This window comes from Magnolia sinica, chromosome 13, assembly GCF_029962835.1.
Source record: "Magnolia sinica isolate HGM2019 chromosome 13, MsV1, whole genome shotgun sequence".
Classification (NCBI taxonomy): domain Eukaryota; kingdom Viridiplantae; phylum Streptophyta; class Magnoliopsida; order Magnoliales; family Magnoliaceae; genus Magnolia; species Magnolia sinica.
This window is the reverse complement of record NC_080585.1, coordinates 59,473,541-59,486,372: the sequence shown is the minus strand read 5'-3', so window position 1 is coordinate 59,486,372 and position 12,832 is coordinate 59,473,541. Positions and strand designations below refer to the sequence as shown.

Genomic DNA, 12,832 nt, shown 5'->3' with positions numbered 1-12,832 from the left:
CATATGCCTTTGGGCAGATTGTTTATAGGCTCCCTGATAGGCAGAGTGGCCCTATATGAGCTCGCGATACGCGTAGGATTGTTGCATGTCTGGTAGGGTGATTCATGCACTTGCATTTGTGTGATTGTGATTATTAGATGCCCTAGCGACATCAGGGCCATAGCCTCTACATACATATCATGGGTGGCTAGATTAGATACCAGAAATACTGTTTCTAGCATCGGGGCGTCATAGATGTCTCTGGGTGAAAATCCCTAAACCTGATGGTACCAGAGGATAACTCCAACGTTGAGGCCAAGTGGATATATGAGCGTACGAGGGTCGAATACTAGGAAGCTACGTCTCCCACTGTGTCATGGTTAGTTGGAAAGGGGTGTGGCCTTACTTGCCCGAGGGTAGGGGGCAATACTAGGCTGAGTTTGACCAGCTCGTGAATGGGTCCACTATCGACGTGCCATATAGGTATTGATAGATTATTGGCCAAGCGGATAGTAAGGTTTCTTATGCTCACTTGGACTGTGCGGCTGGGAGAGCAGCAGTGCCATTTGGAGTGTATTAAACCCCGATGATTATCCAGAATGAGAACCGTATTGATATTTGATGAGCTGTATGTGGATTTGGATGAGGATTGGTATGCTTGAGTAGCATCATGCATCGCATGGTCTTGAAATGGCCGATAGCATTCATATCTTGCACCGTATAGCCTTGGTACGGCTGCTTGCATTCATGTACTCATCAGCATGATTTTGCATTACTCTGACCTTGTATTCTGAGCATGCTCATATTGCGTACACACTTACCCCACTCTCTTAGCTTTCTATAAGCTTATGTATGATTGATGCGTGCAGGTGACGACAGGACGTAGCCATAGCCTTGCAAGTTGGAGTGTGAACCAAGCTTTTAAAGTTTCTGTTATTATCATTATCTTGTATTTCCCTTCATACACACTATATTCAAAGTTTTTTATTATAGTGGATTTTGTGATGGTGTTCTTGTGGTTATTGTTCGTGGGTTATGCATATGGTTATGCTTATACTGAATCAAAATCATATTTGAAATCCTCCTTGTAGGATCCCAGGATCGGAACTTGGTGTATATGTGCCGGGAGCCGAGAATGGGGTACTACGGAGGCTGTCGATGCCGGATTCGGTGATCGGGAATTTTGTAAGCCCGGTTTATGAGTTCGGGGCGTGACAGAAGTTGGTATCAGAGCATAACTTAATAATTAAGAACAACATCACATGTTTGCTATGAGTTTAGGTTCCGAGTGCGTAACCTTTCTATTTAGTCCCTTAACGTGCCTTAGGGAGTTTTCAAGGATTGATAGGAGCCTTTGTTCTTTTCTATAGGACATGCCGCGCAAAAGAGTGACCTAATCGACTCCTATTCCACCACTTGATACTCCCCCTTTACCACCTGCGGCTCCCGTTCCACCCCCAGAGATTCTTGTTCCCCAGCCTGAGGATGTCGTTCCTCCACCTGAGACCAGTGCGGATCCGACCTTACCTGTGAGTGCCTCTCAGTTACAGCAGATGTTACTGGCTGTGACAGCCACACTTCAGGGACAGGGCAGGCGCCCAGTTGTTTCACCATCTCAGGCCGAGCAGGAGCGTGCGAGCACCCTTCTTCGTGAGTTCAGACAGCTCGATCATCTGCATTTCAAGGGTGAGCCAGATCCGACAGCAGCTGAGAGGTGGCACTCCGATGTGGAGAAGATTTTTGATACTATAGCATGTACGACGGAGCAGCGAGTCCAGTTGGCAGTATTTCTTCTCCAGGGCGAGGCCGAGTATTGGTGGACCTCCATTACCCGCGTTGCAGGACCTGATTATGTCTGGACATGGGAGAATTTTATTGATCGATTCGAGCAGCAGTACTTCCCCCATCACATTCGTTGTCAGAGAGCGTTAAAGTTCGAGACTCTGGTGTAGGGGGACATGTTCGTGGCGCAGTACGCGGCCGATTTTGTCGCGTTATAGAGGTTTCCGCCGTATCTGGTTGATGATGAGGGGTGGAAGGCCCGCTGTTTCAGAATGGCTTGTGTTATGGTCTTCGAGACTGTGTTATTGGGCATGAGCTCCCGACCTTTTAGGCGGTTGTATGGAGGGCCTAGATTTACGAGACTGAGTGGGTCGGTTCACAAACCGATCGAGATTAGAGGAGAGGCCGAAAGAGGCAGGCCCCCTCCAGTAGCTCTCAGCAGCATCGATGACCGCGGAGATAAAGGAGCCACCCATCCGCCAGAGCACTAGTAACACCATCGGCACCTCCCTGGCCAGCTTAGGCTAGATTCTATGTGGCCCAGTAGGACCCGCAGTCCTTTAAAGGAGTCGTTAAGGGTATACTCTCAGTCTCAGCATACATCACCTGAGTATTATTTGATTTTGGTACTTCGTACTCATTCATGTCTGAGGATTTTTGCTTAAAAACTGGATTGTTGATAGAGTCCGCTAGTGAGGGATTGACCGTATCGACGCCCTTGGGGAACACTACAGTATTAAGCCACTTCTGTTCGTCTTGCCCAGTGTTAGTAGGAGAGATTTTCTTACTCACCGACTTATATGTGTTACCGATGCCAAACTTCGACGTTATCTTGGGCATGGATTGACTAACAGAGTACCACGCCATCTTGGACTGTTCCGCAAGGACAGTCACATTCTGCATACCAAGTTTGCCGCAGTTTCAGTTCGTTGTCGAGCCCCGAGGAGAGCTATTATCATGTTTGATGTCCTGTGTCATTGAGGAGCCTGTTGCAGCATGTATTGATAGTTGCCGATTGTCTGTGATTTTTCCAACGTGTTCCAAGAGATTCCGGGATTGCCACCGTGCCGTCATATTGAGTTCCAGATCGATCTTGTGCCCGGTACTGCGCCTATATCGAAGGCCCCGTACCGTATGGCACCGATGGAGTTACGAGAGTTTGGATTCATCCGTCCTAGTAGTTCTCCATGGGGAGCGCCGATACTCTTCATTAGGAAGAATGATGGCTCGTTAAGGCTCTGCATGAATTACCACGAGCTCAACCAGGTCACGATTAAGAACAAGTACCCGCTCCCGAGGATAGATGATTTATTTGATTAGTTGCAGGGTACACAGTTCTTTTCAAAGATTGACCTGCGTTCCGATTATCATCAGATTCATGTCCGAGAGGAGGACATCCCGAAGAAGGCTTTCAGGACGCGTTATGATCATTTTGAGTTTCAAGTCATATCCTTTGGACTGACTAATGCACCCGCGGTCTTCATGCAGTTGATGAACGAGGTCTTCCTTTCATATCTCAATCGGTTTGTTATGGTCTTTATCGACGACATTCTGATATATTCGAGGACCCATGAGGACCATATGCAGCATCTGGAGATCATGTTGCAGACCCTCCGTGCCCACCGGCTGTATGCGAAGCTGGAGAAGTGAGAGTTTTGGCAGGAGGAGGTGAGGTTCCTCGGTCACGTGGTGACGAGGGAGGGTGTCACAGTGGACCCCTCAAAGGTTGAGGCAGTGCGTCTATGGGGCTAGCCCATGACTGTGTCTGAGATCTACAATTTCCTTGGTTTAGCGGGATACTATCGGAGTTTCATTGAGGGCTTCTCTCATATTGCAGCCCCGTTGACCAGGTTAACTTGGAAAGGCGTAGATTTTGTTTGGACTGAGGTATGTAAGCAGGCATTTATGGAGCTGAAGGACCATCTGACGTCCGCTCCTGTCCTCACTCTTCCCTCTGGGAGTGATGGATTTGTTGTATTTACCGATGACTCACGTATTGGTTTAGGCGTTGTCCGAATGCAGACGGTAGACCTGTAGCCTTCGCGTCTCATCAGCTCAAGGTCAATGAGCTGAACTACCCCAAGCATTATTTGGAGTTAGCAGTAGTCGTCTTTGCACTGAAGGTGTGGAGACACTATCTCTATGAGGTCAGGTTCGAGCTCTTCTCTGACCATAAGAGCTTGAAGTATCTATTCTCTCAGTCTGAGCTGAACTTAGGCAGAGATGCTGGATGGAGCTTCTGAAGGACTATGATTTTGACCTCCAGTACCACCTAGGCAAGGCGAATGTGGTGGCGGATGCCCTCAGCTGTTAGTCATGAGGCCTGGTGGCACACATGATGATTCAGGAGTGGAGGATGCTCGAGGATGTAGCAGAGTATGACTTCGAGTTTGGTTTGCAGTCTTCTATCATTCAGCTATCGAGCCTGTCGATTCAACCCTTTCTTATCACAAGGGTGATCAAAGCTCAGCAGACAGACAAGTCGTTACAGGATTATTGAGTAGAGGCAGCATCTGAGAATCAGACAGATTAGCAGATTGGTGCTGATGGTGGACTTCACTTTAGAGGCCGATTGTGTGTCGCAGATATTCCTGAGTTGTGCAGAGATCTTATGACTGAGGCACATCGATCGCGATTTTCTATTCACCCTGGCTCGACGAAGATGTATCATTATATGAGGAGACAGTATTTTTGGGCGGGGATGAAGTGCCAAATTACCAGTTTTGTGGCCGAGTGTGACACATGCCAGTGTGTCAAGGCTGATCATCAGTGACCCCCTGGTCCATTGCAGCCATTGAGCATCCTGACGTGGAAGTGAGAGCACGTATCTACCGATTTTATCATGGGTTTGCTAAGGACTTAGCACGGTCATGACGCGATCTGGGTTGTCGTGGACCGTCTGACGAAGTCGGCACATTTTCTTGCGATTCGTGCAACTTGGCCTTTGAACCGGCTTACGAAGTTATTCATCGAGGAGATTGTGAGACTACAGGGCGTTCCAGTCTCGATTGTTTCTGACCGATACCCAATGTTCACGTCTCAGTTATGGAGGAGCTTTCAGAGAGCGATGGACACTAATTTACAGCTCAACACTGCGTATCATCCGCAGACCGATGGCCAGACCGAGAGGGTTAATCAGATACTTGAGGATATGCTTCGGGCCTGTGCGATTGATTTCGGGAGTAACTGGGATGAGCATCTACGATTGGCTGAGTTCGCATACAACAACAGCTATCAAGCGACCATTGGCATGACTCCTTTTGAGGCACTATATGGCAAACCGTGCAGATCTCTGAGTTGTTGGACCGATGTCAGAGAGCGGCGTCTCCTAGGTCTCGAGCTTGTGCAGCAGACATTAGAGGTTATCGATATCATCAGGCAAAGGATGCGCACAACTCAGAGCTAGTAGAAGAGTTTTGTTGATCGCCAGCGTCATCTCTTGGAGTTTGATGTAGGGGACCATGTGTATGTCAAGGTCTCACCTATGAAGTGCGTAATTTGATTTGGAGTGAAGGGCAAGCTTGCCCCGAGATTCATTGGACCTTTTGAGATCACTGAGCGCATTGGCGCCATGGCCAATCGGCTTGCCTTACCATCTCAGTTGTTTGGCATCCACAATATTTTTCATGTCTCTATGTTAGGGAAGTGTGGGTCAGAGTAGTTCTTGTTATTGATTGGCAGCAGTTGGAGGTTCGCGAGGACTTTTCTTACATTGAGCAGTCAGTCCGCATCCTTAATCGGAAGGAGCAGGTCATCCAGACCAAGGTTATTCCCTTGGTAAAGGTTCAGTGGGGTCATCATTCTGTTGATGAGGCGTCTTGGGAGCGCGAGGCCGAGATTCGAGAGCGCTATCCCCATCTCTTTGATGATTGATTATATGTTATAGCATGTATGCTGTCTCTAATTTATATGACGATGCCTTGTTTCCTCTTCTATTATGAGTTATGTTTACTTGCAATGATTTTATAAATTTTGAAGACAAAATTTTTATTTGGAGGGGAGAGTTGTAAGACCCGTATTCTAGACCGTACCATTCCGTAGGCTTCTTCGGTCCTTCCGGTCGAATTTCGGCAACCCTTGACCTATATCCGACGTTTGTATGCGAACCTAAGCCGAGTCCTACATACCTGAGTCGACTCAACCCGAAACTTGTACCCTAGCGACCGCGTCGTCGCCGCGGTTCCAACGCCGCGACTCGCGCATCAATTCGATACCCAAGCTAGAAGTTGTGGGCCCGCGTTCATTTTGAAGAAACGCCGCGCATTACGAATTTCGAGGGAATCTCTATGACATGTCCCATCAATCAATCAATCACTCAAGTCAAGTACACCCCATACCCCAAGTAAAACACCCATCCTGCCTTTTTCCATAAGTCAACTCTCTCTCTCCCCTACCCATTCCTCTTTTACAAATTTTCGAACCAAACCTTACCCATCCATCTCCTTTCCTTACAACCACCACTCCACCCATCCCTTTCATCCATTAATTCTCTTTTTTCTCTCATTTTATCTCTACTCTCCAACTCCATAAGTAACATCCCACGTCCAAAATCCCCAAGAGCAACTCAAGTGTGGCCCACCCTCTCATCTCTCATACCCACCATCAAAACTCCATCAACCACCATCAAAAGTGAAGGCAAGGAGCATAGGAGTCCAAGGGATCAAGGAAGAGTGCAATAGGTGGGTGATCCATCGTTGATTCTTATTTTAGGGCCCACTTGTTGGTGGGACCCATTTTAATGTATGTGATGTAACCATGAGGGGCCCATAGTGGTGGGGTCCCTCTCTCTCTCTCTCTTTCTCTCTCTCTCTTCTTTTGTATGATGATGATGAAGGGGTGTGTGACCCATCTAGTGTGTGTGTCCCACCATGAAGCGTATATTTTATCTATGCCATTCACTTTCATGTGGGACCCGCCTGATGGATCTACACCATTCAGCCCATTATTGAGCCTGGCCGGAAGGAAAAACACAAATATCAAGTGATCCAAAGAGGTGGCCCACGTCCATGTAGGGCCCACCATGATGCATGTGTTATACCCATGCCGTCCAGTGTCCCTGGACGCTGGATAAGTGCGGTTAATTTGGAGAGCGTGTACTAACATGGGTGTGTACTTACAAGCTAACACAAAAAAATGAGCTTTTAGGGTAGGCTACTCATATTGGCCCTACCTTTCTGTAAAAATCAAATCCACACCGTCCATTTCATTTCTCAGCCCACTTTAGGCATTAAGCTGAGAAATGAACCCAATCCGATTTTCTGGTAGGCCCTGGCATGGAAAACAACATTTTTCACCTTTAAAATCCATTAGGACCCACCTTAATGTCTCTACCCGCCAAAAACATATTGCATATTGGACTCGTTTGATCTATCATGGGCCATAGAATCCAGTGGTTGGGTTGAATTTTTCGTATGCAGGCCCCACCTAGGAAAAACCACAAGAAAATCCTTTTTTCAAAAAAATACATGAAACAACAGCAACATCTGTGCTGCTGCTGACAGAGGACGCACAACATCTTGCACTGATGGGCGGACGGATGGGCAGGACCCACGGTCCTAGCCGTGGGCCCCACCATGATGTGTGTCGACCATCAACACCATGCATTTGTTGGGTCCCCTTTGGGACAGTGGGCCCCCTAAAAATTAGCCTTATGTGGAGCTCGGGTGGCCCACACGGCAGGAAACGGTGGATTGAATGTCTGCCGTTAAAACCCTTTTTGGGTCAGAAGTTTTGGATGATATGAAATTTGTTTTCCTCTTGGCCCATGTCTGTGTGACCTTATCCACGAGTTGGGTGGAAAATAAACATTATGGTGGTTCCCACGTGGGACCCACTGATGTATGTATTGTAACCCATACCGTCCCAGGGTGGGACAGTTGGTGTACCTCACTCCAGCTAAGTAGCTACTGGAGTGGCATCACCAAGTTCTGTGGGTCTCACCTATGTAATCCACACCATCCATATATGGGACCCACCATGATGCATGTGTTGCATCCAAGTCGTCCAACCATTTTGAGAGCTCATTTTATGGCATGAGCAAAAGACTGAGACAGATCTAGGATCAGGTGGACCACCCAGCAAAAAGGCATTGGGGATTGAGTTTCTGCCATTGAAACTCCTTTGTTGTCACAAGAGTTTGGATCATTAGGAAATTTGTTTTCCTCTTAATCCAAGTCTGTGTGACCTCATGACTAGATTGGATAGAAAATAAATGTTATGGTGGGCCTTAAGAATTTTAATGGTGGAAATCATTGTCACCACTGTTATTTGGAGTGTGGTCCAATTGATCTTTTAATATGATTCTATATATATATATATATATATATATATATATATATATATATATATATATATATATATATATATATATAAGGCCCCTGTGATTAGGCCCATCTTGATTATTTGTGATCCGTTGTTGAGGCCCACTTTGATATATATGAGGCCCATGTGATTGGCCCATCTTGATGTATTTGTGGCCCACCTTGATATATATATGAGACCCATGTTATGAGGGCATTTAATGTATTAGAGGCCCATGGGTCGAGGCCCAATAGGACGTACTAAGGCCCATTGTAATGTGATTCCACCATGGTATATGTGTTGACCTTTATAGCGGACTATGCCTTGAGAGCAATGATGACTTGACGTCCACATTGTAAGGATGATGTTGGCTAAATGTTCGCATTGTCACTCTCCCTAGGGCCCATTGTTGGGCCCATACTTGTAGTGTGTAAACCGTCTAGGCCCATCTTCGTTATGAACAGAGCCCATCACCACATAACTTGTTTAGTTTAGATCCATGATTCATGATCATACGCATCATATGTATGCCTGATATGAGAAGTGACTGATCATAGCATATGCCTTTAGGCAGATTGTTTATAGGCTCCCTGATAGGCGGAGTTGCCCCACATGAGTGCGCGGTATGCGCAAGATTGTTGCATGTCTGGTAGGGTGATTCATGCACTTGCATTTGTGTGATGTGATTATTGGATGCCCTAGCGACATCAGGGCCATGACCTCCACATACATATTGTGGGTGGCTGGATTGGATACCGAAAATACTGTTTCTAGCATCGGGGCGCTATATATGTCCTTGGATGAAAATTTCTAAATCCTATGGTATTAGAGGATGACTCCAACGTCGAGATTGAGTCGATATATGAGCGCATGAGGGCTGAATACCAGGAGGCCGCATCTCCCACTATGTCATGCTCGGTTGGAAAGGGGTGTGGCCTTACTCACCCGAGGGTAGGGGGCTACTAGGCTGAGTTTGACCAGCTCGTGAATGGGTCCACTATCGACGTGCCGGATAAGTATTGACAGACTATTGGTTAGGCGGATAGTCAGGTTTCTTATGCTCACTTAGACTGTGCGGCTGGGAGAGCGACAGTGCCATTTGGAGTGTACTAAACCCCGGTGATTATCCAGAATGAGAACTGTACTGATATTTGATGAGCTGTATGTGGATCTGGATGAGGATTGGTATGCTTGAGTAGTATCATGCATCGCATGGTCTTGAAATGGCCGATAGCATTCATATCTTATACTACATAGCCTTGGTACGGCTGTTTGCATTCAGGTACTCATCAGTATAATTCTGCATTACTCTGACCTTGTAATTTGAGTACGCTCATATTGCGCACACACTTACACCACCCTCTAAGCTTTCTATAAGCTTACGCACGATTGATGCATGCAGGTGACGCCAGGATGCAGTCATAGCCTTGTCATAGTTGGAGTGTGCGGCCGAGCTTTTGGAGTTTCTGTTATTATCATTATCTTGTATTCCCTTCATATGCACTGTATTCTAAGTTTTTTATTATAGTGAATTTTGTGATGGTGTTCTTATGGTTAATGATCATGGGTTATGCTTATGGTTATGCTTATACTGAATCAAAATCATATTTGAAATCCTCCTTGTAGGATCACAGGATCAGAACCTGGTGTATGTGCCGGGAGCCGAGAATGGGGTAATACGGAGGCTATCGGCACCGATTCAGCGATTAGGAATTTAATGAGCCCAGTTTCCGAGTTCGGGGTGTGACATGGGATCCACAGAACTTGCTGACTTCAGCCAACTCTCACTTCATTTCGCTGGCCCTAAAACGATCTCTGTTTCTCTCTCCCTCTCATCCGCTCTCCTCTACATCTGTCCCTCTCCCAGCGCTGGCCCTAAAATGATCTCTGTTTCCCTCTCCCTCTCATCGGCTCTCCTCTTCATCTGTCCCTCTCCCAACGCTGGCCCTACAGATCTCTCCCACCTCTCTCTTCCTGTCAATCTCTTCACGAACATTGAGGTAATTCTCTCTCTCTCTCTCTCTCTCTCTCTCTCTCTCTCGATTAATAGTGGTGGTTCTCTCAATCTCTCTCTCAATCGATTGATAGTGGTGGTTCTCTCTAGATCTCTCTCTCAATCTCTCTCTCCCAGCGCCAGCCCTAAACCCCCTGGATTCGGAACCCCCATGATTGGAAACCCCCTGGATTCAGAACCCCCTGGATTTGTGTTTTTGAAAATTTGATATTTCCGTTGGAATTTGTGGAGGTTGGTTTTGTAGGAGTTTGATGGATGTTGGCATCAGAATGGTTAAGTCCATGCCCTATTCTGAAAATAATCATAAGTCCAAGCTCCCTCAACCCGACCTATTTGCACCCCTAGCCATGGTTTAGTAACCTAGACCATTGATCCGCTGCATCCCATCATGGATGGACCATGCTTGAAAAATCTCCTCAGTTAAGGTGATCATAACCTTTTGATTTGTGGCTAATAGATGGCTTCAAGAGAGACATTAAGGGTCAATGATCCATGGTGGGTTACAACAGACTAATGGTCTGGATTACCGAACCCTGGGCCCGACTTGTTAGAATTGAGAACTAACGTATACCACACCACAAAAAGCCTTGGATTGGATTCCTATGATTCTTCTTGCTTTTAAGCATCTGAATTTCTTTTTTAGCTACAAAGTATCATTGAAATGGCTTTTTATTTATTTTCAAAATTAGTCTTTATGAGGCCATTGACCAAGATGGACGTATACCATCATTCAAAAAATAAATAAATGATGAATGTAAACCTTTAACTCGGATATCACATGATGCCATCATACAAGCAATTTGGAGAATGTGTCAGATATTTACGTTAATTTTGAGATGACTGAGATGGTTGATTCTTCTTAGTAAATCCAATTTACTTTAGCAGAAAACCACCAACGAATTAAAGAACAGACTACTCGATAGAATAACATGACTAGACTCTAATAGAAATTGAATTTTTTTTTTTTTAAAAAAAAAACAAGGTAAAAGAAAAAGCTTATTCTAGCAATAAAGATTGTGAAATTTTCCTTATGGACTACCAAGAAGCTAATTCCTGTCACTCTCATTGATGCCGATTCTCGTCATGCAGTTCATGTCATGGTCATATGCCAGGTTGGAAACTCATAGGGTCAACTCAGTAGGCTTCTCCTTTTTACCTATTCATTAAGTCCAATGCACATGTACATTCTTAGGCTTTTTGCTGGTTTTAAACTTCAAATTCTAGAAAGAATTTCTCTTTCTGGGCCTTTTTAATTTTGTTACTATTCAAAATATGGTTGGGAATTGAGTTAAATCTCAAAAGGTTTGAATTTGTAAGTGGTTCTTCTTGTATATGGTTGGAGATTCAGTTACGTTTTTTGTTTATTTGAATCTCAAAAGGTACGAATTTTCCAAGTGGGTCTCGTTTGGATTGTGCTTCTATTCTTTGGAGTAATTATTGCAAACCAATTCAACAATGCATTTAACTGCACCCTTCAGCATGTGAAATTCCGAGTAGGTAAACATGTATCTTATTACCTGAGCAGGATCTTTAGTTTACAACCTGTTTGCTGAGTTAAACTAATAGGCAAAGCCACAAGTCATTCTTTGGAAGTTTATGCCCCCTCTCGTCCAACATTCAGAAGCAAGAATCAGAAATCGAGGCTACCTAGGCAATTCTCTGTTAATGATGGTAGATTATCAAGTTAAGTGAAGCATTAGTTTATCCTTAAGCATGGAAGTGAAAGAAATGCCATCAATGCTTTTGAATGAACCGAGGGATTTCACATTTACTCTTGCTACCTCCTCACAGGCCCATATGCAAAAAAGAAAAGAAAAGAAAAAAAAAAAGGGGCCTGCAATAGTCAGGCAGACCCGTAGATCTTCCAGGCTTAGTTGAGATTCCTTTTTTCAATATATATATATATATATATATATATATATTTTCAATTTATTTACTTTGCCTCATCAGATATCCAATTTGATTCCCTGTTTTTATTTTCTGCTCAAATTTTTGGGTTTTGGATGTGAATGAGCTATTCCACCTAACAGTTACACTTGTATAGTAGCTTTTCTAAGCATACATTTTTTTTTTTTTCCTTTTCTAAGAATACATGCGTGTAATGCAAATGCCACAATTGCCAGCATATTATCTTTCCTTGCTTATTAGAATACTCGGCCGGAGCCATTTCATTATTACTCGGGCTTTCAGTACTTAGTAATCTTGTAATTTTTTTTTCTAAATTATGTATCATAAAGAATAAATCCAGGTATGTTTATTTATTAAATAATATAAATGGTGGGACCCACCCGATGAATGGGTTAGATCTTATTGTTATATGCTAAGCTGTAACATATAATGGCGTGTACATGAACAGCCTCCTACACGCGTGTGGGTTTATAAAACCTCAGTACTTGACACTTCGATACATTTTCCGCACATTTTTCGCACACACACTCTCTCTCTCTCTCTCAAAGCCAAAAGGTTTAATCAAAATCATATCCAGATTCCTTTTTTTTTTTTTTTTTTTTTTTCATGTTTGGATGTTGGATCTTGATTTATTATAATCTAGAATCGATTCTACTTTGACAGGTTTGATTACATCACTTATTCAAGTAATTTATGAATTATATGAGATGGGTATTTCTTTCCTTTTCTTTTCTCTCTATATTTTCTTTTTTGAAGTTGGATTTTGATCTCATCTGATAGAAAATGGATTGCAATGAGAATTGCTTTTATGGGTTTTGCTTATATCATTTGTAGAAGGAATCCTTGCCC

General features: G+C 44.4%; 1 protein-coding gene across 1 annotated transcript; it reads left to right on the top strand.

Annotated features, from left to right (window-relative positions):
• Window positions 1-9,908: 9,908 nt before the first annotated feature.
• Window positions 9,909-11,970, top strand: LOC131223793 (uncharacterized). Its single transcript, XM_058219304.1, has 3 exons — window positions 9,909-10,061; window positions 11,455-11,572; window positions 11,642-11,970. Exons 1-3 carry the CDS (start codon window positions 9,942-9,944, stop codon window positions 11,761-11,763), a joined length of 360 nt encoding a protein of 119 aa, XP_058075287.1. The 5' UTR covers window positions 9,909-9,941; the 3' UTR covers window positions 11,764-11,970.
• Window positions 11,971-12,832: the final 862 nt, after the last annotated feature.

Excerpts from the sequence above, each read along its gene's own strand:
- LOC131223793 (XM_058219304.1), top strand. The coding sequence starts at position 9,942 with ATGATCTCTGTTTCCCTCTCCCTCTCATCGGCTCTCCTCTTCATCTGT. Across the intron at positions 10,062-11,454 it reads ATCTCTTCACGAACATTGAG|GTACGAATTTTCCAAGTGGG; the intron begins GTAATTCTCTCT and ends GAATCTCAAAAG. Across the intron at positions 11,573-11,641 it reads GCATGTGAAATTCCGAGTAG|GCAAAGCCACAAGTCATTCT; the intron begins GTAAACATGTAT and ends TTAAACTAATAG.